Source organism: Cololabis saira, chromosome 7 (genome assembly GCF_033807715.1).
Source record: "Cololabis saira isolate AMF1-May2022 chromosome 7, fColSai1.1, whole genome shotgun sequence".
Taxonomy (NCBI): Eukaryota; Metazoa; Chordata; class Actinopteri; order Beloniformes; family Belonidae; genus Cololabis; species Cololabis saira.
This window is the reverse complement of record NC_084593.1, coordinates 9,893,737-9,920,914: the sequence shown is the minus strand read 5'-3', so window position 1 is coordinate 9,920,914 and position 27,178 is coordinate 9,893,737. Positions and strand designations below refer to the sequence as shown.

Sequence of the window (27,178 nt, the reverse complement as noted above, 5' to 3'; positions counted from 1 at the left end):
TTACAAGCAATAAAATCCTGTTCCACTAGAAGATTTTTCAGTGGGATTTATCTTGTTCCACTGGCAGATTTGTCTACTTATTTCAAGTGAAAATCTACTTGAAACAGGTGAAAATTGTTGTTTTTTCCAGTGATGAGTCTTGTTTTAAGTGTAATGAGATTTTTTTTACTAAAATGAGACATTTTAACTAGAAATAAGACAAATATTCTTGTTAAGATTTTGAGTTTTTGCAGTGATCCATGTTACTTATCCTGTGAAGGACAGAGTCATATTGATAAGTTCAGAAAACTGTTTTTTATTGTTGTGTTTTGATGTATTTTATGTAAGCCCAGTGGATATTTAAAGCTTACAGAAGGCTGCATTTAACTGCTGCTATGTCATTCCTGCAGTATTTCTGCAGGTGTTTTGGTCAGTGCTATTATTTGTAATATATTATTTGTAATCAGCACAAATTATCTGTCCCCATATGATCAAATCCACCATCCCCCCGGAATTTTTTTTACAACTCAAGTACTGCAAAACACAATAAAACGAGCTGGGTTAAAGAGAAGTGTTCCTGGGCTGTGGATGATCAGATGGCACTGCTTTTAGGGATGACTCGTGAGAGGAAATACATTTCTAGTCGTGGGTGATATGGTCCTGTCAGGTAAAGGACCAAGTAAAACGGCAGCTCCAGTAAATGCATAGGTGCATTGAAATTGTGGATGCTTTTCTCATTTTATCTAGAATGGGTTTGGTGGAGATGAAGTCATTTTTTTAGGTAACGGATCTTGCCAGACAGCGGAGTGTTGCAACTTTTCTTTAGGAAAGACGGCAACATTACGGAAGCATTTCCGGAACGGAAAACCAGTGGATTAGAACTGGACTGATTGATTTATTTACAGTGCCGAAGACAATTCAGGCTTTTCTTTGGTTTATGATCCCATAGTGTGCTCCTCTACTGATAAAATTAGCTTCATCTCTTCACCAGGGGGGGGTGTAGCTCACCTATGGGTTTAATGCTGCTTTTCACATCCCTCCTATGCAGATGAGCAGACTGATAGCGCTCTGATTTCTGCATGTGTACTGAGCCAGGAGGCAATTAGCTCAGCTTAGAAAGTCTTGAAGAAGCAAGAAATAGCCTGACTCTGTCCAAATTTTAAAAATCAGCCTCCTCTGAAGCTCTCTAATTACCATGCTTTATCTAATTTGTTTAACCTGTTTACAAACACAGGTGCAATTTAAAAATAGTAGCCTAATTTGTGGAGCTGCAGCGGCGGCGGCGCGCAGCCGGGCCCGCTGCCTCCCGCTGTTTCCAGTGAGCATGCTAAGCTAAGCTAATTGTCTCTCTGTGTTTCACCTCAGGAGTTAAAATCAGGCTTAAGACGGGCATCGGGATTCTCACGTAGCACCAGTTTGGAAAATACTGTTGAGAATGTGAAAGGAATCTACGACGGAGTATTAGGGCCAAACAAAAAAACAAAAAAAGGAAATTATGAGAATAATGTGATTATAAATATATAAATAGAACTTCACAAGATGCTCAATATTCTTCATTTTAACACAGGGAGAAGATGCTCTTCCTGTTAGAGTTCTCATAAATTACCACTTTATTTTCATAATATTATGACTTTATTCTCATAAATTACCACTTTATTCATTACGACTTTATTCTCGTAATGTCACAACTTTATTCTCGGAATTTTACGACTTTATTCTCGTAATTTTACGACTTTATTCTCGTAATGTTACGACTTTATTCTCATAATATTACGACTTTATTCTATTACGACTTTATTCTCGCAATATTACGACTTTATTCTCGTAATGTTACGACTTTATTCTCGTAATTTTACGACTTTATTCTCGTAATATTACGACTTTATTCTCATAATATTACGACTTTATTCTATTACGACTTTATTCTCACAACATTACGACTTTATTCTCGTAATTTTACGACTTTATTCTCATTATATTATGACTTTATTCTCGTAATTTCCAATTTTTTTTGTCTTAGTTTGGCCCTAATACTCCGTCGTAGGAATCAGTTTATGGAACAATCTGAATAAAGAAAACAAAGAATCCAAATCAAACATTACCTTTAAAAGAACAATTAAAGCTAAGTAGTGTTAAGTGTTAAGTAAATATAATGAAATATGTTTTTTTTATTTTAATGTTTTTATTTATTTTTTTAGTGTTTTATTTCACTTAGTTGTTTTTTTTTTTTTTTTTTTTTAATTTGTTATTTGTGAAGTTATTTCTTGGAAAAAGGGGCAGATCAGATAAGATTCTTCTTCTTTCTGCTCCCTTTTCATTCACAATTTAAGAACATTTGTATTTGTATTAAATTGTTTTATATTTTTTTTGAATGAAATAAAGAATAAAATGAAATGAAATGAAAATGAGAAAACTTGAACAGAATCTCATGCCTCACGGCGATACAGTTCTTATGTTTTTGGATTTTGCGGCTTTAGTGGCATATATTGAAAACGATATGACAGGAAATAAGAGCAGAGATGGGGAGAAGGAGGACGTGCAGCAAAGTGCCACAAGCTGGGAGTTGAACCCGGGTCAGCGGCGGGAGGACTGTAGTCTCCACGTAGGGGGTGCCTGCTCAACCAACTGAGCCATCCAGCAACACACAGCAACAAGAAAGTGTTAAGCAGTACACAATTTGTTTTACTGTGCTGTAAGGAGAAGCTTGTCAGTATCTACGGCACGCCATTAAAGTCACTGTTAAACAACGATAGCCCCCAAACTGTATTAATATCGGCAATAAACCTCACAATGGTTTGCAGGATTAAATTCCACAGTAGCGGATGTATTTTCTCCTCTTCTTTCTTAGGCCAGCCAGATTCTGTCTGCATCCTTTCATATTTCAGATCCTTCGATATATTTGGCAGCTCTGATTTCTCTCCTGTCTCCCCCGCAGCGATCGGCCGGACGTTGATCCCCCGTTACTTCAGCACAGTGTTTGAAGGAGGCGTCACCGAGCTCCACTACATCCTCAAACACTCCAAGGAGTCCTTCCACAACTCCTGCATCACCCTAGACTGCGATCAGTGCACCATGGTCACCCAGCACGGGAAGCCAATGTTTACAAAGGTAACGCCCGACCCCTGAGCTTCTCCCACCAGGAATGACTGCACACCGGATATGATCATTGCTTTGGTAGAGTGTTTAAAGCAGCGCTATGTAACTTTCAGTCATTGTGATGGTACATCAACTTCCAACAGGTTAAATGAACCTCTGTCATGGTCTGAGGGGTCTGTATCGCCTTCACTGGCACTATGTAACTTTGAGGAGCATGGTAGGAACCCTTCACTAGAAAACTACACCCTTTTACGGCTTTGACTGCTTTACGGCATACGTCACTTCCCCTTCCTTCCCGATTCGTAGTCGAGACTAGGGATGGGCGGTATGGACTAAAAAATGTATCACGATCATTTCTGGCATTTATCCCGATAACGATAAAAATGACGATAAAAAAAAATACCAATTCAACTCCACCTTTTTAAATATAAATCTATCACCACATTCAGTCTTTGGAGCCAAATCACTGCTCTAAAAGATACTAAATGCTACTAAACTACACCAATTAAATTTAATTAATAAAAACCAATTAAAGTCCACCTGTACTGCAAAACTGGAATGACTCCTCGCTCTCAGATCCACCATGTTTGTTACACAAACACGTCATCAACGGAGTTTAAAATTCTTTCTTTCTTTCTTTCTTTCTTTCTTTCTTTCTTTCTTTCTTTCTTTCTTTCTTTCTTTCTTTCTTTCTTTCTTTCTTTCTTTCTTTCTTTCTTTCTTTCTTTCTTTCTTTCTTTCTTTCTTTCTTTCTTTCTTTCTTTCTGGCTCATTTCTTTCTTTCTTGATTCCTGGCTCATATTCTTTATTTCTTTCTTTCTTTCTGGCTCCTTCCTTCCTTCCTTCCTTCCTTCCTTCCTTCCTTCCTTCCTTCCTTCCTTCCTTCCTTCCTTCCTTCCTTCCTTCCTTCCTTCCTTCCTTCCTTCGCGTACGTTGTGCGTGGATTTAACGCAGAACCATAAATCAGCTTTACACAGAAACGTCATCAACGGGAATTTCTCCGCAAGAGTTGAAACATTTTTACCGTGTGGAATTTTTTTGACGATATATCGTGAACGGTAAAATATCGCCCATTCATAGTCGAGACGACTGCTGGGCGGGGCGTGGAGCGCAGAGCTCAGCAGAAGCTGATATCATGGCCGAAGCAGCGAAAAAAACTAAGAAAATAAAAGTTTTATCAGAGGAGGCGAAAAAAAGAAAGCGGGAGAGTAACAAGCTAAATGCCCAGACAAGAATAAACGTTGGACCGGCGTTCACTCGCTAGCGTGAGCTGAAAGATGAGGAGGGATGTCCGACAAGAGACAGAATTGTTATGATACAAATGTAAATGTAGAGTTCTATGTTCAATAAAAATCAAAATTAGAATGTTTTCACATACAGGGGATTCGTCTTGGGTTCTAGTATTTTTCCTGAGAACTGTAAAATTGTGCAGGGCTGATCTGCATAAATATAAGGAATGGGCATTCAGTTATTCACAGGTTATAAAGTATTTTTTTATTTTGTCAGTAAGTATGTTGGACTACTAATTTATGACGAAGTCCCTCTAAAAAATGTTTGTAGTTTGGGGCGCATTATCTGGCTGAAACAGGACAGAGGGGCGGGGAGACTTCACTAATAAAACCAAGTTGAACTTAGTGATTTTCAACATCGTCATATTATATTGTTTACCCAAAAATAGATACATTACCTCTTTGCTATCCCATCCTGCAAACGACCGCTGAAAACAGAAAGTAGTTTTGAAAGTCCATACCGTCTTATTTCATTATCAAAACAAATGCACGTGATGGGGACAGTTTCCGGCAGTACGCGCTGGTGCTCATGGGAAATGTAGTGTTCTTTCTGGTAAAGCACTACCGCTTTTGTCCAAGGAGCCGCCAAACTCAACAAAAGCTGAAAGTTACATTGTGCTGCTTTAAATGGTTAAAGATAAAATCCTTCTTTTTTTTGTTTATTTCTTAATTATTATTCTTTCCATGCCATCTCTGGTTTTTGAAGTCATATGGGTGTATTGTCATATATACTGTAGGAAGTCGCTTGCGTCTATAAGAATGCATTAGGAAATCAAGTTTGCATGCATTTGAAACGTTTGTCCCTGTCTGAGGGACTGTATCATTTCAGCTCCCTGTCCACATTTTTCTTTTTTTTTACTTCAAAGAGCAGCTGTCACTAGGAATTATTTTCATTTTTCCAGAATAAATCTATTTGCTCTGTACTGTAGAAAATGGGATGAGTTCAACCTGAAATTAGTTGTTGAATTGCTTTCTAAGGTAAAAAAAAAAACACAATAAAAGCTGGCATCTTCTGACATAACTGACTGTTTTGTTATATCAAAGCATGCGAGTACATCAGCTTAAAAGGCTGTTAAATGTTTGAATTCCTGCGTAGAAATGTCGCATATAATCATGTTTACCATCTTTACTTATCAGCATTTTTTGCCCTCCTTTGACCTCCCGATCCACCGGCATTTCTCCCGTTAAAAGATGTTGACTGATTCTTTAGCCCCGCTGATGCTCAAAGCCAATACCCCTGGTAGAGAAAGAAGATGTTTCAAGAGTGCAGTAATGTTGCGGCATAAGTGACACGCAGGCTGCAACAAGACGAGCAGAGGAAAACCCTAATTGTGGAGGTGAAATAATCCAAACTTGAAACAAAGGTCCTCCAAAAAGCACTACAGCTGAGCTCATCTGCTTTTGTCTTGAGGGAGAAAATCCCCCTGTGAGCTGGATTGAATATCTGCTTCAACAGAGTCGGAGCCAGATGGCTCGCTGACTCTTAGTGTTCTTCTGCTGACTGTCTAAATGAATCTGAGGCCAGATACCTTGTCAGCGCTGAGCAGCGAGCTAAAAGGATTCCATGTTCCCTGTACCATGAATCCTGAGTTGAAGCACCAGACGGATTGTTCTGACATTAAACAGCTATATGCCCTCTTGTTTTCAGGACTTGACGGCGTGCTCCCGCTCTCGCCTGCGTGTGCTCGTGCAGCGTGCACTCGCAGTCTGAATCAACTTTTTTGGCTGATCTTCCAGCTAAGAGTTACAAAAAACAAACAAAAAAAAACATTGCTGTGGATAAGATCATTTTGATTTTAATTTAGTATTTCTATTGAGATTGCAAATTTTGAATTGTAAAGAGAAATTAACAAAACATGCTGGCAGGGCAATATTACATTTTTAGTTTTCATCACAAATTAACTTTATATCAACATATCAGTTCCTTGTTGGCAAGGCAGTGAATTACCTTTCCCACAGTTTTTTGTGTTTTATTTTAATGAGACGAGGAGGTGACTTTTGTCTGGCAGGGGAGGGGCAGATGTTCAGCTCTTTTTTGTTATTGTATTTAAAAAAAAAAATTAGTATGAGGTTTCTCCAATAATTTAAATGGGAATTGTCATTTCGTCTTCGTTTTATTTTTTTATAAACAAGATTCTTAAAAGCACCAGACAAAGAAAAAAATAAATAAATAAAATAATGTCATAATATATTACAAGTGTCATATATTAACCGTTACAGAATAGGAACAGATCGGGCCCGGCACGGTCAACAAAAAGCTAAATTTGATGCTCGCAGCTCTGCTCTCTTTTCATCTTCACCTAAATTGGATGGGAAGAATTAATTCATTAGAAAAAAAAAAAAAAATTCCAATAACGGAGCGTGTTCTGTCTGAGCTCCCAGCAGCAGCAGCAGCAGCAGAGAGCCTGCAGCTCTGGAGGCCCGAATCTCAATCAGCTCTGCCTCGCCTCGCTTTCCTCCCCCCGCCATCCCCCTCTCCCCCCTCACCCCTCGCTTCCCCCGCACCGCTCCTCCTCCTCCCTGACTTGCTGGCTTGCTCATTCTTCCCTCGCTCTCTACTCCGCCGCTTCCCCCTCTTACCACCACCGCCGCCGCCTCACCCCCACACCCTCAACACACACACACACACACACACACACACACACACACACACACACACACACACACACACACACACACACGCATCCTTCGTCCCGAGAGAAATCATCCCCAGCTCCCAAGTTGTGCTCTTGCTCTGCTGCTCTCTCTCTCTCTCTCTCTCTCTCTCTCTCTCTCTCTCTCTCTCTCTCTCTCTCTCTCTCTCTGTATGTGTCTCCTTCTGTTCCTGTCTGTCTGTCTGTCTGTCTGTCTGTCTGTCTGTCTGTCTGTCTGTCTGTCTGTCTGTCTGTCTGTCTGTCTGTCTGTCTCTCTTTCAAAAAGTCTCATTCTGCTCATATTTAAAGGATTTTCTGGGTTATTATTTAAAGTTGCATGTGCATACTTTACTTTTTGCTTTTGGACATCTTTCAGAATCAGAATCAGCTTATTGGCCAGGTTCGAACATTGTCCAACAAGGAATTTGACTCCGGTAATTTCGCTCTTTGGTAGTAAAAATAACATGTGGTATTTCTATGTACAGAATAAACATTTTAAAGGTGCAGCAGTTTGAGGTAGTGAAAAAGGACAGTTCTGAATAAAAATAAGAATAACCTATTTACAATTTTACAAGACAAATTATACAAAAAATACAAAAAATTATACAGAGAAATACAAAAGTGAGAGGTGCAGCAGAGTGAGGCAGACATGAATATTGAAGAAGGTGCTAGATGATTTTCATATCAGCGTGCAAGACGTCAGCAAGTCAAATGATCAAATCTGGGAATGCCGAATTGACGGCACAAAAGCGGCGTAAACAGAAAAAAAAAAAACTGAATGAAGTTTAACGAACGCCTTGGGCTGCAAACCCGAGCCGGGCGTGTATTTCTATGTTTAACTAGATCTGGTACAGTTGTGTGAGTGCACTTCACCTGCGAAACGAACTGTAGATTCCCTGAGCTGGATTTGTCTTTGCCCTTAATAAAATGGTTTAGACACGTGATACGGTACTTCATGATGCAGAAGTTTTGCATCATGTATCAGAACCGGTCAACTGCCACAGTTTTCCACGGCTGCACATCTGAACTCCTCAACATCCAGAAAGAGTTCATTGTCACTCATGAAAATGGGAACCAGCAGGTTGTTCTGTCTGACTGTAAACTGAAACATAACCTCAGACTCTCAACTTATAATGAGTCATTACTGGTTCATGTTTATGAAATCTTAACAATATGTCTGAAGTGAACAAGCCGTCAGTGTTTAATTAAACTGCTCTACTGTACAGTATGATAGTGTCAATCATATTTTAGTCAATAATGTGAACATTGGTAATCAAACAGATGTTTCATGTTAAAGGGGACCTATTATGAAAAACAGGTTTTTTCTTGCTTTAACATATATAAAGTGGTCTCCCCTCAGCCTGCCAACTCAGAGAAGGAGGAAAGCAACCAAATTCTGCAGTGTCTGTACAGCCGCCCGGATGATCCGTCAGTGTGATGTGGATCTACGAGCCAATAAGATTCTGCAGATTTTCGTTACGTAACCAAAATGCAAACCATGCCCACAACTATAAAACCGTGTAACTGCATGTGAGTGTCCGACTATCGTAGCACTGCGTGACATCGGACGCTCTCTGTCCATCTCCCTCCAGCAGCTGCCACTTTATTGAGGTTTTGTAGTGAAATGAGGAGGTATCATAGAGATAACTTCTCATTTCACCTAACTGGATCAGCCGTTCCTCATCATGACTGTTTCCTTCAGCGCTTTCAACCGGCTTTCAACGCGAGCGACAGGAAGAGAATAGAAGCAGGGCGTCCGACAAATGTTCAGCTCATAACGGCGCTCTGCGTCGCGCTGCGTCGCGCTGCGTCGCGCTGCGTCGCGCTGCGTCGCGCTGCGTCGCGCTTGCGTCGCGCTGCGTCGCTGCGGCCAGTTAGGACGGTCCAATAGAAAATAAAGCAATGGAATTGATTTTGTCACTGACGCTCGCATCGCATTGCATGCAGTTATGATACGGTAACTCCGCCGGCCGGACTTTCCGCCATTTTTTCGTAGCGGTGTATCGCGTCATTCAGGCAGCCAATCAGCACAGAGCCTCATTATCATAGCCCCGCCCACTCAGAATCCCTCATAGATAATGAGGTTAGAGAATGAGATGATAAAGACATGGCTCAGAGGCTGAATTTCTAATTTATTTAGCAAAAACAATCAAAAGCTTGTTTTTAAGACATTCAAGGCCTGTTTAAAGGAGCATGAGGCTCCTTTTAAGAAATGAGACTCTCTAGCGCCACCCTTCGCCACGACGGCCGTTGGGGTACTGCAGCCAACAGCGAAGCCGGCACAGGAGAACGGGGAGAACGTGCATACAGCGTCATTTGACGTCACATCCGCAGGACAGCGCGGGAAATTCGGCCCCACAATTGCAGCACATTTTGCAGCACACAGCCTGTTCAAGGCAACGGAGAGATACACTAGAGGGCTCATTCTTTTGGGTTTGGAACGCTTCATCTGACATTATTAATAGAAAACTTAAAACGTATACAAATCTTTTTCATAAATCCTGCCTCAATCCTGCCTCAGCTCCTTTAAAATAGACATTAGATGCCATAATAGGTCCCCTTTAAGGAGTTGAATGTGATAATGAAGTTCCCGGTGGGGTGCTGGAGTCAAGTGAGCGGGGGGAGCCAGGAGTTGGTTCTCCAGGTGTGGCTGGAACACTTTTGCAGGCCTCACAAGAGCGAGAGGTGTTGAAAAGTTGAGGCAGGGTGCCAATTTGAGCCAGCGCTCCCTAGCACAGAGCCCGCCAGCATCCCAACACCTCCGTCCTCCCCCCAGCAGGCCTGGCCCTCCCTGGCCGCTGAGCGCCGGCTCCGAGGGCCCGGCCCTTGTTACCGGGGCCCAGCTGGGTTTCTGCGGGTTCCAGGCCCAGCGGTCCCATCTCCCGTGGACCTAATCTCACGAGGGGATTTCTTTTTTCTTACAGGACCAAAATGAGAAGTGGTTGCGATATTACCAACCTGTTTTTGCAATTTTTTATACATTTCCTGACATTTTTTAACAGTTCAGTAAATTGCCTTTGTTGTATTATATATGTAACCCTTGTGATGTCTTTGGGTCAAGGAAGGAGGAAGAGAAGGAAGAATGAAAAGAAGGAAGGAAGGAATGGAGAAAAGAACGATGGAAGGAAGGAAGGAAGGAAGGAAGGAAGGAAGGAAGGAAGGAAGGATGGATGGAAGAAAGGAGAAAGGAAGGAAGGAAGGAAGGAAGAAAGGGAGAAAGGAAGGAAGGAAGGAAGGAAGGAAGGAAGGAAGGAAGGAAGGAAGGAAGGAAGAAGAAAGGGAGAAAGAAGGAAGGATGGATGGATGGAAGGAAGAAGGAAGGAAGGAAGGAAGGAAGGAAGGAAGGAAGGAAGGATGGATGGAAGAAAGGGAGGAAGGAAGAGGAAGGAAGGAAGGAAGGAAGGAAGGAAGGAAGGAAGGAAGGAAGGAAGGATGGATGGAAGAAGGGAGAAAGAAAGGGAGAAAGGAAGAAGGAAGGATGGATGGAAGAAAGGAGAAAGGAAGGAAGGAAGGAAGGAAGGAAGGAAGGAAGGAAGGAAGGAAGAAGGAGAGAAGGAAGGAAGGAAGGAAGAAAGGGAGAAAGGAAGGAAGGAAGGAAGGATGGATGGAAGAAAGGGAGAAAAGAAGGATGGAAGAAAGGGAGAAAGGAAGGAAGGAAGGAAGGAAGGATGGATGGATGGATGGAAGAAAGGGAGAAAGAAGGATGGAAGGAAGGAAGGAAGGAAGGATGGAAGAAAGGGAGAAAAGAAGGATGGAAGGAAGGAAGGAAGGAAGGAAGGAAGGAAGGAAGGAAGGAAGGAAGGAAGGAAGGAAGGAAGGAAGGAAGAAGAAGGATGGAAGAAAGGAGAAAAGAAGGATGGAAGAAAGGGAGAAAAGAAGGATGGAAAGAAGGAAGGGAAGGAAGGAAGGAAGGAAGGAAGGAAGGAAGGAAGGAAGGAAGGAAGAAGGAAGGAAGGAAGGAAGGAAGGAAGGAAGGAAGGAAGGAAGGAAGGAGGAAAGAAGGATAGAAGAATTGGGTCATTTTGACCCAAAGACAGTAAAGGGTTAAAGAAAAAGCTCTAGTTCTGGTTGTTGAACCGAATGTGAAATTAAAAAGGTTAATGGTGTAATTTCTACATGACCGTACAGAACCCAGTGCTTCTTTTAGTGGTTGTATGTTAGACTCTGAGCTGGACCATAATTAACTCTGCGATATCTGTAGCTGTCAATCTTGTTGACGCTCTGTAAGCAATAACCCTGTATCAGTTGAGTTAATTATGATAGAATTGTGACTGGATGCTGACAGGCCGTCCTTTCCCTTTCCCCATTTCTTCCTTTCTGTGGTTTCTTGTTGTCTTTTCCTGCTTTCCTTTTGTACGCCTCACTTTTGTGTGACATATGTGCATTTATCTCTTCCATCATTTTTTTTTGTACACATCTGAAAAGTTTCTTCTTTTTTATCCAAGAAACAAGATTGTAGTCGGGAAACACGGAGAAAGAAACGTCATATTTTTGTATTTCCTCATTTCTCCAAGTAAACATGAGATTGATGTAAAGTTGATCTGAAGTGTTAAGTAGCGTTCAGTTGGATGGCACTGTCATGTTCAGGATGGTATATAAATGGATTGGTGCCAGGCTCATCAGCAAAGCGGTCATGTTTTGGCTTTAGGGCCTATAATTCTCATTTCATATTTTATCAATCATCTGGCCTGTAAAATGTAAAATATTCATGGTTCTAAAATAGAGACCTATTTAGACCCGCTGATATTCATCTGGAAACTTTAGCTATTGAGTTTAGGCAGTCTTTAAAAAAAAATGACATGATAATGATACATTTTAATTTTCTGATAATTACAGCTACGATTTCAGCATCTGCAGTAATTTGAAATGGAAAGTAATCACCTTTTAATTCAAAGGTCTTCCATATCGGGTCTTTTAATGAGGGGAAAAACAATCTGAGAAGAATTCTGCTGTTTATTCTTATGTCATAGAATTGTTGTGAAGTTAGTGAACATTACTTTAGTCCATTGGCGTTTGGGGGGGATTTGTTTATGCACAACACTCTCAGGTACCTGCCACAACAACTCAGCCTTACCCAGATCCTGACTTGGCTGTTGAAACGCCGTGATTCTTTTCTTCTCGAGCCCACCGTTTCTAGATTTGTCGGCGTGATTCAGATCATTATCCTGTCACGCGATGCATTTTCAGCCAACATTTAGCTGAGTAACAGGCGGCCTCACCTGGCCTCACACTTGCACTCAGGAATACTTTGGTGCACAGATCTGTTCTTGGTGGCTGTAGCGATTGTAAAGCGGGTCCAGGTCCTCTGGCTGCAAAAACAAAATCAAACCATCACTCCTCCACAACACGATCGTTCGGCTGATGTTACAGTTGTTGCAAAAATATCTATGTTTTTACTCATTTGCAATGTGTTAAAACTAGGAATGGGCGATATTTTACCGTTCACGATATACCGTCAAAACGGTAAAAACGAAAAATTCCGTTGATGACGTTTTTGTGTAAAGCTGATTTATGGTTCTGCGTTAAATCCACGCACAACGTGCGTGTGCGGGAAGGAAGGAAGGAAGGAAGGAAGAAGGAAGGAAGGAAGGAAGGAAGGAAGAAGGAAGGAAGGAAGGAAGGAAGGAAGGAAGGAAGGGAAGGAAGGAAGGAAGGAGAAGGAAGAGAAGGAAAGAGAAAGAAAGAAAGAAAGAAAGAAAGAAAGAAAGAAAGAAAGAAAGAAAGAAAGAAAGAAAGAAAGAAAGAAAGAAAGAAGGGAGGGAGGAAGGAAGGAAGGAAGGAAGGAAGGAAGGAAGGAAGGAAGGAAGGAAGGAAGGAAGGAAGGAAGGAAGGAAGGAAGGAAGGAAGGAAGGAAGGAAGGAAGGAAGGAAGGAAGGAAGGAAGGAAGGAAGGAAGGAAGGAAGGAAAGAAGAAAGAAAGAAAGAAAGAAAGAAAGAAAGAAAGAAAGAAAGAAAGAAAGAAAGAAAGAAAGAAAGAAAGAAAGAAAGGAGGGAGGAGGAAGGAAGGAAGGAAGGAAGGAAGGAAGGAAGGAAGGAAGGAAGGAAGGAAGGAAGGAAGGAAGGAAGGAAGGAAGGAAGGAAGGAAAGAAGGAAAGAAGGAAAGAAGGAAAGAAGGAAGGAAGGAAGGAAGGAAGGAAGGAAAAAAACAAGGAAGGAAGGGGAAGGAAGAAAGAAAGAAAGAAAGAAAGAAAGAAAGAAAGAAAGAAAGAAAGAAAGGGAGAAAACAAGGAAAGGAGGAAGGAAGGGAGAAAAGAGGAAGGAGAGAGCAGGAGGAAAGACGGAAGGAAGGAAGGAAGGAAGGAAGGAAGGAAGGAAGGAAGGAAGAAAGAAAGAAAGAAAGAAAGAAAGAAAGAAAGAAAGAAAGAAAGAAAGAAAGAAAGAAAGAAAGAAAGAAAGAAAGAAAGAAAGAAAGAAAGAAAGAAAGAAAGAAAGAAAGAAAGAAAGAAAGAAAGAAAGAAAGAAAGAAAGAAAGAAAGAAAGAAAGAAAGAAAGAAAGAAAGAACGAACGATAAATTCCCATTGATGATGTTTAGTATCATTTAGTATCTTTTAGAGCAGTGATTTGGCTCCAAAGACTGAATGTGGTGATAGAAATTATCGTGATACATGTTTTAGTCCATACCGCCCATCCCTAGTTAAAACACTGGACCAGCAAACTGCCAGAACTTATGCTTTCACAGAGGTGACCTTATCAACTGTAATGGTTAATAGCACCTGATTGCTGCTTCTAGTCCCTATTTTTGTGGTGTACTTAGTTTTTCTCACATTGCCTCTGCATCTTGGCTTAATGCTTGCAAATAGATGATAACAGAATAATACATCATATGTTGTTTATCTGAAGTCTACGGAAGAGTATTAGGGCCAGGCAGGAGAAAAATAAAAATAATATTGGAGAGGAGGAAGATTTTTTTTTCATTATGCACTTCGAGAAAAAAGTCTAATTGTCGAGAAAAAAGTCGAAATGTCGAGATTAATGTTGAAATGTTGGGAAAAAAGTCAAAATTTCGTGAATAAAGTTGAAATTTTGAGAAAAAAGGCGAAATTTCGACTTTTTTTTCGAAACTGTATTTCAACATTAATCTGGACATTTCGACATTTTTCTCGACATTTCAACTTTTTTCTCAAAGTGCACAATACAAAAAAATCTTCCCCTGTCAAATATTTTTTCTCCTGCATGGCCCTAATACTCTTCCATAGAAGTCATTTTAAGACCTGTTGAGGATTAAATTATTATATTTGCACATGGTATTCAAAACGTTCAAATTGAAATAGCATGCACTCTTTGACTTTGAGTAAAAAGATTACAACCCAGTAACAAATTACACTAAAACCTGCACGGTGAAGCCCTTTACTCGCACTTACTAACATCCACCTGAGCTGCAGCGCGAGTTAAGCATTTAAACAGTTCTTTGCTGTAAATTTTGTCAACTCCGATCCAGTTTATATTTACCAGAAATAGTGATGAATGCTCATAATAATCGATTCCGTGACCTTCAGCTCCCCTGTTAATTGATTGTCAGCCTGGGGTACGGTATTGAATAGTGTCTCAGCAGCAGGACTCTGTTATTCTTTCTTGCTCTTTTGAGCCGGAGATCCCCTGATCTCAGCCCTGTTGTGTGGAAGATTTATGACCCTGCTCTTAAATCAATGGGAACTCTCAGTGAAGGGCTCTACCGTTTAATGGAACACTTTTTAATTCAACTGGATTTTCTTCCTTTTAGTTTTCATCAAGGTACACTATTTAGGTAAAAATAATGGCCACAGTCATTGTGAGAAATATTTGGTTTAACCAATTTATTTTCGCTGTGGAGAAATAAATTGCTTGTATGATTGAATCTATTGTGGGATCTGAAAGAAAAAAGGGAACATTGGCTGCATTTTTGTCTCTGCACCGGTGCCCCTAAGACAAAATTCCTAAACATTTATTGCACATGGCTATTAAATTCATTCTTTTTAGTCTGGTCTTATTTAGCTTATTCCCTTTTTTTTTGGTTTCCGTTGCAGAGAAGCAGAAAGCTTACGGAAAGAAGGAGCTCTAGTGAAGGAAACGCTGAGAAGACCGTTGGCACTACAGAAAAAAAGAATCAATAGTGCATTGTTGTTTCACTGTAGGCAATACACCTGGAACGCATCACAAGACACTGGCTTAGAAGTGAATGCAATTCAACTTTTTTTGCACTGCTAAAATATATAAATCTACGAAACGCACACTTTCAGGAATGATGTAAAGAAATGCTTATTTCTTTCATGCATGCTTTAATATTTGGTCTTTTAATGGGTTTCAGCTGCCAGCGGGTAAAATAGTCACCCAGTATAATTACAACCAGGCATTTCATGTCAAAGCAAGAGAAGACAAAAAAAAGAAAAAAATCATAGTTGAACTTCAGGTGTTTTCCTTTTACTCTCCAGTTAATGGGAGACGCGGTTGGTTTTTCCCGGAATGGCATGTTCAAATTTAGAGCTAAACTTTTTTTTTCTTTAAGTACGCGTTGTTGGGCGAGTTTATTGAATACCTAATAAGAATATAATAAGAATTGTAAATAAAGCGGCCTTTAGAGAATCAACAAACCCACTCTTCATCAAACTGAGAACACTCAAATTTAAGGATCTGGTCGACTTCAAAACTTTACAAATCATGCACAAAGCAAATCATCATCAGTTGCCACAAGACATCCAGAAGTTGTTTCAAATAAAAGAAAATAAACACAATCTCAGGGGAATATGCAATTTTAAAAAAACAGCATGTACGAACAAACATCAAAACCCATTGTCTCTCAGTGATGGGAGTTAATCCGTGGAACAACTGTAAAGATGAAATGAAATCATGCAATTCACTAAGTAAGTTTAAACAAATCTTTAAAATCAATACTCTTTATGGATACAAAACGGAAATGAACACATGAACCACTTTTTCTTTTCTTTTATGCTTTTCTTTCAGAACTTCTGTGAAATGAAGAAATGGTAAAAACAGAACATTAGAAGGGGTAGGACTAGAAAAGTTTTTTGAAACTTCATCCTACACCCTTTCAAACAGGAAATATGTATCTACATATAGATTTGTCTCTTTAATTTGCTCTGTTTTGCTTATGTTTTTTTTTGTTTTTTTCGGTATATACATTTTATGTATTCAGATTTTTTTTTTTTTTTTGTTTTAACCTGTTTGAATAAATAATTAAATGAAATGAAAAATGAAATGAAACCTCAGGAAATACAGAACGCCGTATAAGGTCCAGGTTTCCAGTCGTAAGTCAGGGCTGCGTTCAGGAGGTTTTCGGGGGTTGAGCTTGGTGTGTATTTTCTTCCTTTAACTGATCATGTTGGCACGTGACCAGCAGAGGTAGTTGGGTGGGAATTCGTGGGATGAGGGTTAGGATGGAAGAAGATTGTGGTGGGGGTGGGAGGTGGGGCGGCGGGGCGGGGGGGCGGTGGGGGGTGGGGGGGGGTGCAGCATGGCCGCTAGCCCCTTTCTTGTTGATCCTCAGGAGACCATCTGCGCTGGGGGCATTGATTAGAGTGTGTCTGGTGGGATTACATCTTTGCTGTTGCCATGCCAACTAATCAGCTGATTTTTTTTAACCCCCCCACCCCCCACCAACCCCCCTCCCTCCTCTCACTGTCTGTCTCTCCATTTCTCTCTCTCCCGGTTGTCACAGCAACGAAATACGGGAGATGTGTAAGAGCCCCAGCAAGTGCTGGATTCAGCTAAAGGGGTGAAAAAAAGTACCCCCCGCCCCCCCTACCCCACAACACACACACACACACACACACACACACACACACACACACACACACACACACACACACGGTTTCCGTGCTCTGTCTCTCTCTTTCTCTTCCTAATTGGCAACTCTCTCTGACCTGAAGTTCTTTTGTCTCTGGCATAAACACACCCCTCTACAGTTAACATGTATTTTTTTTTTTTTTTGCATTTTAGAAATAGCTGGATGGTTATGGAGCTCAAGGACAGAGTAAATATTGGGAGTATAATAGTTCGCTTTCCATGCTATAAAATCCTTGTACAAATTCCAGAAATGAGCCAAAAAACAATTATAGAATTTCTATCAAATCAAGCCTGACTAATAAAATAATTAGTCTCTTCTTGTAATTACATGACAGCTGCCTGCCAGATGGTTAAAAGGTTACTTAAAGAGATATAACCGTAAAAGAGAGAAATGTAAAGTAACAGAAGATGTGATCTTTGTCTAGGTTTGCACAGAGGGTCGTTTGATACTGGAGTTCGCCTTCGACGATCTGATGAGGATCAAGACGTGGCACTTTACCATCCGGCAGTACAGAGAACTCATCCCCCGCAGTATCCTAGCCATGCACGTAAGTGTGACATCATTAACGCTCGACAGAAAGCACGCTTCAGGTGCATCCTGCTCACACTCATTTCAAAGCATTTTCCTTTTTTTTTTTTGTGTATAGGCATTTGAAATGGAAACACCAACAAAGCGATTCGGAGGGATATTTGCAATCCAGTCTATTTGCAGATATAATGACCACAGAGAATAAAAAATGAGGCCGTTATCTGAAAAAGAAAACAAGGTCGAATTAATTTCGCTAAGTGTAACACACATTTAGTTAGCGGAGCGCTAGCACAAGCAGAAGGTCAGCTGTTTTCAGCTTTCAGAAATTAAAGTGAAACGGTATAAAGCAGCCCTGCCAAACAAAGCCGAATTATACATATATTCTCTATGGCCTCAATATTATACAATCGTTCTTTTTCATTTCTCAAATTCCCAGAGGTTGCAAAATTATCTTGAACCCCTTTCAGAAAACAAAGACATTTTTACATAAATGCAGCATCTCTTTTACACTTTTAGTTGCCTGTTTAATTCGACTCCAGGGTCACTTCTATCTCAAAGCCATAAAAGGAGTGTTTTTTTTAATTTATTTATTAATTTTTTTTTGTTTTAGCTAATGTTCATTCTTAACATTGCTCAAATCTGATTAAAGTATGCTTGGATTTATCTGAACAATCATCTTCTATGCTTACAAAGAAAATAAAATCTCTCATTTCATGCAAAAAGGTTTTTATTCCTGCTCTGAAAATGAGATGGCGTGTCCAGGTGTAGCCCTGCCTTTCGCTGTGAGACGCTTCAACTTTGACCCTGAATAGGAAGATGTGGGTATTGCTAATGGATAGATGAAAATAAGATGTTTTAAGAAGATATTGTGTTCATTAAACTAATGCACAACAATCTGTGGTATTGTCTAAAATGAAGCGCAGTCATTTACAGATTATTTAAACTTGACATTTTTGAGGTTGGCACAAAGACGAAATGTAAAAACTGTGGGGTCTGATTGCATAAAGTACTGCTGTTCAGTATTTCAAAACCTCTGAAACGCTGGAACCGGCTTAAATGAAATGGATAACCTGCCCATACCTGGAGGAGAAGGCACCTTTTTTGCTGAATGTGTAAGAATGCTACACAATTAGTTATTCAGATACAATGCCAAGTAAAGTAAGATGGCTTTGTACAAAAAATAAATGAAAGAGGCATGCCTGCAGTTAAGATTTTCCCACTTAAAATACTGTATGTTGCAGATCAAGTAAAGAAAATGAATGCAAACCTAGCTCGTAACCGTTTCAAAGATTAGATTCTTTATCAACGGAGAAAGAGAAAAGTTATAACAAAAATGACAAAAGTTTGTCTCTTCAGTCATTTAAAATAAGTTTCTAATAAAAGATAAAATAAGCCAGTTTTGACATTTAACTTGTTTTATTTTCCTAATTAGATTGAGGAACTAATCTTTTAACAATTATTCTGCCATTTGTATATTAACTTGTTAAATTCATTGCAGTTAAATCTTGTTTGTTAAATGGGGAGTTCAAATTTGGAAAATTGGTGAGATACAAGCATCTGCACTCAGCCGCCACTTTACAACTTCATCAACAAAAGTAGATTATTAGTGTTTTTCAGTGGTGCATCCTCCAAGACTTTACCAACTATAAATTGGTGAACTTAAAAAACAGTGATCACCCAGTGTCTGAAAATTATTTTAGTAAGAAAATTACTATAAAACGTATTTATGGTGCTTTTATATGGCCTTTCTTTCTCAGCAATGTATATGTAGTTTTCCCATTTTCTTCAAAAGCAAACGAAGAGCCACTCCTTCTACATTTTCTAGTTCATGAACCTAAAGGTACAACACACAGCCTGCATTTTTGGCCAAATCTTCATATGAATTTTACTCACCATTAAATTGGCCCCTCTGGGCATTCCCGTTAATTCCTGGAGAGTGGGATATTGTGTGGTATTGTGGGTCCTGGCTAGATCTTCAGTGCTTTGTGTTTGAGTATGAGTTGGCTCTTTTGATCGCTGCTCGGGCTAATGAAAGCAGACACACACGTGGGATTCAGAATAAAAAAGTTGAAACTCCAGATTCTAATTCAGCTATAGCTGTATAGAAAGGCCCACTTTTTGAAGTTATTGCGACCGCACCTTTTTTTTCTTTACCAGGCCTCATGAGGAGCTATTTGAAAACAAAGTTTGCTCTGCTTGTACGTTTTCTAGTTTATAAAGAAGCAGCCCGTTGTTGATTTGACTCATTTCTGACTGACGCACCAATTGAGATGAAACAAGTATCAAAAGTAATTTGTTGCACTAGAAATACTGGATAAACAAGTTTTGCAGCATCTGAAGTCATTGTGTGGAAATAAGTGGTGTATTGAAGACAGGAGTGGATAAAAAGGTGAACATGTTTATGTCTAAAATGGGTCTGATGAAAGAAATAGTCTTCTGTAGTTTCTTGAAGGCGCTTGCTCTGAAATGCTGCAGTTCCAGCAATGACCACTAGGTGCTGACGCAGAAAGTCCTCTCAAAACTATTCTCATTTTATCTGAACGTTTCCACTTAAAATGTATCCCTGAAATAAACAGAGAAACTTCCATACCTTTCACTTACTTACGTTTGAGTTTCTCAAACAAAGCAACGTTGAATGAGAGGTTAAAAGGGTAAAATCTCAAAATTTTCCAAAAAGTTGCCACTTCTCATGTTTATGTCTGTAACAGTTGCACTGTTGCATAGGAGCACATATTTTTAAGAAATCCATCTGTGGGAAGTTTTAATTTATACGCATATGAAATACTTACTGTCTTGTTGATAATCATGTTTTTTACAGTGATTGTTGCTGTTTAGTTTCCTTGACTGAAGGATGTTAGCCAGCCGTCTGTTAATCACTCGCAGGTTCTTCGATGCTGTTTGCAAATTAAATTACATAAAGAGACTCGTGTTTAAACGTTTGCATTTGATTATGGGGTTATGAAATGTGAAAAGTGTTTTGTGTTTTATTGTGAGTGGTGAGAATTTTATTTAGTGTTTCTGCTATAAAATAAATTACTACTTAACCTGTACAATTACTCAGCCGAGACAAAAAGTACAATATTTATCAAGATGAATTTCAATGTATGAGAAGTAAAACTCACAACACTGCTGAAATAAAAGCAGCAGTACAACCGTTTGAGAATGAATGAATGAAAAATATATTTATTTCTGCCAGGTCATTCAGAATTTAGACACCAACAGTAAGCATTAGTTCACATAATAAAGAGACCTAACCGAAAAGGAATAGGCTGAAGCTATTGCTTATTTACGCCTACCCTTCTCACATGATCAACTTATTCAGATCGCAACATACAAAACATCATACAAAAAAATCATATTGTTTACACAATCCCGAACATAATTCCGTAATAGTATCATCTACTGGATCCCTCATATTTTTCAAACACATTAAACTTAAACAAACGTTTGAATGCATGAATTGACTGGCACATCTTCAATTTTTCATCAAGTGCATTCCATATATTTACACCCCTTACAGTATTAATCTTTAATTTTAGTCCTAGACTTTGGTTTTTCAATCACATGTTTCCCTCGAAGCTCATATCTACTTACCCTTATTTTAAACATGCTTACAATTTTACTAGGTAACAATCTGTTGAACATTTTGTACATTATCAATGCTATTTTGTATTCCACTAAGAGAATACTCAGACGTATTACAAATAAATATTCTGTTTTGGGGATTCTTTTGAAATGTCACCTTTACCAAAAAGTAATATTTAGTAAAATTGTTATTAATCTTAAGTTCAAACTCTCAGTCGAAGCTGTCAAATAAAAGTGCAGCTTTTGCCTCATAAACTTGCAGCACTGATGCTGTGACAGAGGTGCATTTGAGTTATGTGCATTAATAGATTAGATTAGACCACTGCTGAGCAGCACGTTGGCCTTGCTCACATCCAGCTGGATGCGTGTGATGTAGATGGCCACTGACATTGGCCGGGTTTCCCAGATCAGTTAAGTAGTTCTTAACAGCGAAAGACTTCTTTCAAACCTTCTTAAGGAGCCTGTGAAAGAAAATCGCGTTTCCCAGAGTTGCTCTTAGCTTAAGTATCTCTTTCATTAAGAAGGAAATGAAAGATGCTGCTGACCCAGTCTTTACAACCATCTTAGTGAACAAAGACTCACAGATCCAGCCGCGTCAGGCAAGACAATATTACACCAAGCAATGAGATATTAAAACAATGCACCCCGCACAAGTTTTGATCTATTTTATACTTTAGATTTATATTGTTTAGCATTTATTGGTGACAGCAAAGGGGGGAAAAAAAGAAAAATAAGGAATAACAAGTGTGTTCCTGTATATGCTTTATGCATTACGCACAAATAAAACGATCATCATGAATATCATTTATTTGATTATTTGGCTGCTATACATCATGTTCTCGCTGCAAATCAACCGCGTCACCGTGCGCGAAGCAGAACTGTTTTTATGAACGCATTCGTGCGTCAGCACTTCAGTCCCCTGGACGTGCAGTCGGACCGCGCTGTCCAGGCAGCCGGGACACCGATCCTCCTGCGCCGCGCCCGAGCGCATCTATGTGATGACAGGGAAGCAGCAGCTGATCAACGGGATCCTTTGATGAATCGTTCATTACAGTCTCAAATATAATCAATGGTGTCGGTTTATATTAAAGAATCTTTTTGCCCAGAAGAAAAAAGAGCGAAGACAACGACCCATAACTATTTTCTTCTCTTGAAAAAACCCACCTGCGGGATGCAGCAGCATCAGAAGAGCAGTGGAATACGTGCGTGGCGGGGATGATCTCTGCAATCTGAAGCCCTCTATAATTGTAAAAAGAATTTCACTTATCACGGGTTCTTTTTGGAACATAACCCCTGCGAAAAACCAGGGATTGCTGTAATTCCACGTTGCGATTTGCGAAACTCGCCTTCTCTTGGCTCATGTTTTTGAACGCACACACCCGCCCACCACGTTTCCTCCCGGTTTCTGCGTGTGGGGAAAAAAGCCTCACTGTAGCCAGAAATAACGGAGTAACGCACCGTTTGGATGAAAAAGGGTCATTGAATTATATTTATCATCTTAATTTTTCATTATAACGCACAGGCAGCAGGGAATTAGTGCGTTAGGTAGCAGTGCTGCGTGTGAAAATGCGCTGATAGTGATCGGTGATCGATTTGCCTGGCATCGATTGATTTGGTTTCAGAACCGGACAGCTGCTCCAAAGAGCTTCTGAAAGAGCGAAACTAAAGAACGGTGTTAAGAAGTCATCTGGGAAACACCCATATCTTAGGGTTCTCTCTTAGTTCAAACCTTCTTTGAACCTCTCTTAAATCCTTAAGAGAGGTTGGATCTGGGAAACCCGGCCATTGTCTGTATTGTTTAAAGTTTATATTTGAACCACTGCTCTGCATCTTAAGCTCCAACTATGTTTGGACTCTGCTGTACAGTAAGATACGACTCTGGCATCGATTGTCTCTGTCGTCTCTGCCCAATATGTGTCAGTATTTACTGAGGTTATAACATAAATTGGTCCTATATCACTGTACCAGTGGTGCCAAGGAAAATCTGTGCACCCTGCGTTCATCCTAATTTTTCTTGATGAGAAAACTCATTCAAGACTTTGATCCACTAACTGCAAAAAAATGCCTACCAGTTTGTTTCCCCCATCGCTCTTGTTGGTCTGCTGACGGTACAAAAGGACTCCTTTGCTCCCCTCTTGACTCTCCACACAGAGATGCGACTGGAGATAGAATTATGCATTTTTCATGAGGCGGTGAATGCGCGTGTGCTTGCTGCTTCTGCTCATCCTGGGCTAAGCTTTGCTCTGTCAATACCTACAGATTTTTATGATGTGAATGCCTGTTTGTGAAGCAACAAACAAGCTTGAATAATCATCTGTCTTCAGATGCATCCGCTTAACTTCACAGTTTTGCTCTTTGTTTTTTGCCCATTAATTTGATATGTTTCATTTCCTCCACAATACCGCATTTCATAATCACAGACTTTCTATTAAGTTTTTTTTTTATACACTGATATGTATCATTCTTGATCTTAAGTGTGTTTCACGTTGATCACAATGCCTTGTTTTCAAATATAATTTTCATAAAAGTAAAAGCCACAATGAACCACAAAACCTGCAGAATTGTGGGGACTCGATTAAAAATCCCTTAGAATCACTTACCCCTACTTTTAACAGTGTTAAAATATAAATCAGAAAATTATAAAGTTCATAAAAATGAACAAGGCACACAAGTAAATGGATGAAAACAAAGATGACTTTAAAATGAATAAAAAAATGAAAATACATTAAATGATGCAATAATGCAACAAATAAATGATCATATTTGTTGCATAAATACATAAATATCACCTTGACAAAAGTAAATAAATGTATCTCTCTATATTTCCACTTTCAGCCTATTTTTCTTTAATTGTTCAATTCTTTCCATCTCCCTCCTCTTGTTTTGTCAGTAAAACTAGTAAAACTAGATGCACAACACCTACAATGAACCACAAAACCTGCAGAATTGTGGCCGCTGTTTTCTATTCAACAAAATGCTTCTTGCAACTCATCTATATAGTAATAATTATAAAAGAAATGTGTGATAATACTGCAATTAATTACCTGCCAAATTGACAAGATGATGAAATAAAAGTCAATATTAATTTCATCAAGACACAAGCGCAACATTGAGGTTAAATTCCTGCATGTACGACTCAAGGATGTGAAAAGGTCAATTGTGCATGAACATTTAATGACAATCATATGAACCAGTTAGACATACTTAGTATTGCAACATATTCTAAGTGTGTGTACATCCATTTATGTGTTTCTTTTTTACCCCCATTTTTCATGCTGTTGACTCTAGGCACAAGACCCTCAGGTGCTGGAACAACTGTCCAAAAACATCACTCGCATGGGCTTGACCAACTTCACCCTCAACTACCTCAGGGTAAGTGCGGCGCGGCTGTGTGTGTGTGCGTACATGTGTGTGTGTGTGTGTGTGTGTGTGTGTGTGTGTGTGTGTGTCTGTGTGTGTGTCTGTGTGTGTGACAATGTCTATGACTGTCATTTTGCATTTGCTTTCGTTGCCGTCTCCTCACACTTGATGCACACCGAGCATCCAGCAGTTCTTGTATGTTCCAAACACAGCAATTCCACTTCCTCCTGATTTTTAACTAACTTTCATGTCTAGACAGCATAACATTGTTTTTATTACATAGAATATTCATGCTTTATCACGTTTAATGTGGTCCTTGGAAAGATTACGTGACGTGCCCTGCAATGAAGCTGTCATGTTTTATTCTGTATTCAGCATTTGCGGTTGTATGAATGCCTTAGTGTGACTTAATTTGTCTGAGATCTTTTATTTTCATACTCATTTCAAATTCGGCAGTTGTTTTTTTTTTTTTTTTTTTTACTAGTTTATTTAACTGGAATTAAAAGCTTATGTTTTTCATGTTTTTCCCTCTTGAGCTGAACATGTTTTTTTGACTCTTGGGCATTTGAAAATCAAGTGGGCACTTTGAAAGAAGCATGTCATCAAACCAGAAAATCAGCACTATTCCTTCTACACACGCACACATATCTTTAACCTGACCGCGGCTATATAATTTACTGAAATAGGAAGTATAAACTGGCTGAATACTGACACGGGGGTTGTGTTTGTGTTTTTTCAACGCCACAGTTGACTGACAGCTACAATTTCCAAATAGGAGAACAAGAGCGAGCAGGAGAGAAAATGGGGAGAGGGAAGAATTAATTGGATATAGAAAATTAGCATAACATTAATGAACGCTCCCTGTTGAGACTCATAATTGTGAAATGGCACGAATCAGAGAGCGGCACCTCCACCGCTTATTATAGCCGAGTGAGGAAAGGCACAAAGAAATGGGGAGAGGAAGCAGGGCGGTTGTTTTTGTTTTTCTCTGACAGGGATTTTTCTATAGAAAGCAACTGTATGTGGGTGAAAGAGAAAAAGCATAATTCAAGTATTTAATTACATACTAAAGGTTTTCCTTTTTGCTCCGCCTGTATTTCGGTGATTCAGATGGTCAGCGCTCGTGAAATGAAACAGTTTTCAGTGTTCGGTTAATTGTTAATAAAGAACTTTTATTCCATATGAAAAGTTAAGCTGACTTGCATCGTCTCTAACCTCGAAAAAAAAACCCGGCGCATCTAGTGAATTAAGAAATTATCTGACTTTCCCTTTTAATTCTAGTCTGAATAGCTGTTGAAAATTGAAGGGTGTTGTTCTGATGTTGCTTTTCAATTTCTGTAACAATGAAAACTTCTGAAACTAAACAGAATCTATCACTTTTTTTTTTTTTTTTTTTTTAAAGTAACACATTAGTTTAGGGAATTTTCATTTGCCACCTCGCCTGTTTTGAGAGCTGCTGCTCCACTCTTTTCCGTAACTTATTACCTGTGACCTGCAGCATCAAGTTTCCCTTTTTAGACTTTTCAATTTGTATTCTATTTTGAGGTCTGAAAAGATACGGCAATCTAATTTTCAGCAGAACTAAATGGTGAGAGCAGAAAGGATTGAAAACAAATATTATCTTTCTACAAGCAATAATTATCCTTTTAGAATTAGTTTAGTTTAGTTTATTGTTTTGCACAGTTTAAAAAAAAAAAAATATACAGGAAATATCAATGATAAACACTATAGGTGCAGGAAGAGGCAAAAAACCCAATGGGTTTATTTGAAGCCTCCACCGAAGATATTAAAATTTCATGTCAAGATTAACATACAAAAAACAGAAAGTAAAACTACACAAAAGTGATGGCAAACTAATAATGCAATATATAAATAATAAAGAATAAAGACAAAAAAAAAAGACAAAAAAAGTGAATTTCACTGAGTGAATATTATGGAAGTAAAATATATATTTCTCTCTAGAAATGTAATCAAAATGCATTTTTATGCAGAAACTAACTCAAAATATTGATTTTATTCACTAAAAAATAAGAAAAAAAGAATCAGCTTGCGTTCCCTGTCTTAAGGTCTGGATCCAGGCGGGGGAACCGCTACTCTATATTCACTATTATTCAACAAGTTGTCCACTCTACAAATGATATTTTCTTGCCGCTCTTATCTGAGGATGTCCAGGTAGAAGGCACCCTTTTCCTCACATGAAACTGGCGAGCGAGCTTCTCTGGAAAAGGCTTTTCCCATCGTTTATCCATCATTCCAAAAGAGACTGACGGTTTCCTGGCCGAGGGGGCTACAACCGGCCTTTCCCTGAAACTCAAACACACACACACTCCTTTTTTTTTTTTTCATTTGTTTAAGCCTTTCCACGTATTGGATGCTGCTGGCTTCCTACTATTCAGCCTGAAAATAGCCCTTGTTTTCAGGCAGGGAGCCAGGGCTTGTTGGCTGAGCCGGGGAGGGATATTACTGTGTCAGGAGGGAACTATCAGAGGAGAACACTGGATTAGTCTGCTACAGGGATGTTCACTTTACCTCAAGCGGCATGGCATCCCGACAGAGGGAACAGCAACACACACACACACACACAGCTCTGTTTACGTAGCCTAATTTGTCGTTAGCAGCTGAGACCACATTGTTAGAATTACTATTTTAAAGCATCGGGAACGTCAGTCATTTTTTGCAAGGATTCCTTTATGATCCCACGCGAGGTGTATTAAAGCCTCCGAAGCTGTTGTAGGAACAGAAATAAGTGTACTGGACACAATACTGGAGTTGAGGGGGGATGAGGGGGGATGGCATCCCCCCCTGAAATAAAAACAGTCAAAATCATCTCCCCTGTAAAACTGCCACCCCCCCTTTCCATCCCTTATGTCATTTCATCAATGAATGTGGTTTTACTGCTATTTCAACATTTAGAGTCATCACCAGAA

At 39.4% G+C, this 27,178-nt stretch overlaps 1 protein-coding gene across 5 annotated transcripts in view; it reads left to right on the top strand.

The window, feature by feature from the left end:
• Positions 1-27,178, top strand: part of ldb2a (LIM domain binding 2a) — a 153,649-nt gene that overhangs the window by 96,918 nt on the left and 29,553 nt on the right. For all 5 annotated transcript variants that reach the window (XM_061724794.1, XM_061724793.1, XM_061724792.1 and 2 more), the window contains 3 exons: positions 2,915-3,087; positions 17,203-17,325; positions 24,180-24,263. In XM_061724794.1, the coding sequence (XP_061580778.1) occupies positions 2,915-3,087; positions 17,203-17,325; positions 24,180-24,263 (380 nt within the window). The remainder of the gene's footprint in view (positions 1-2,914; positions 3,088-17,202; positions 17,326-24,179; positions 24,264-27,178) is intronic.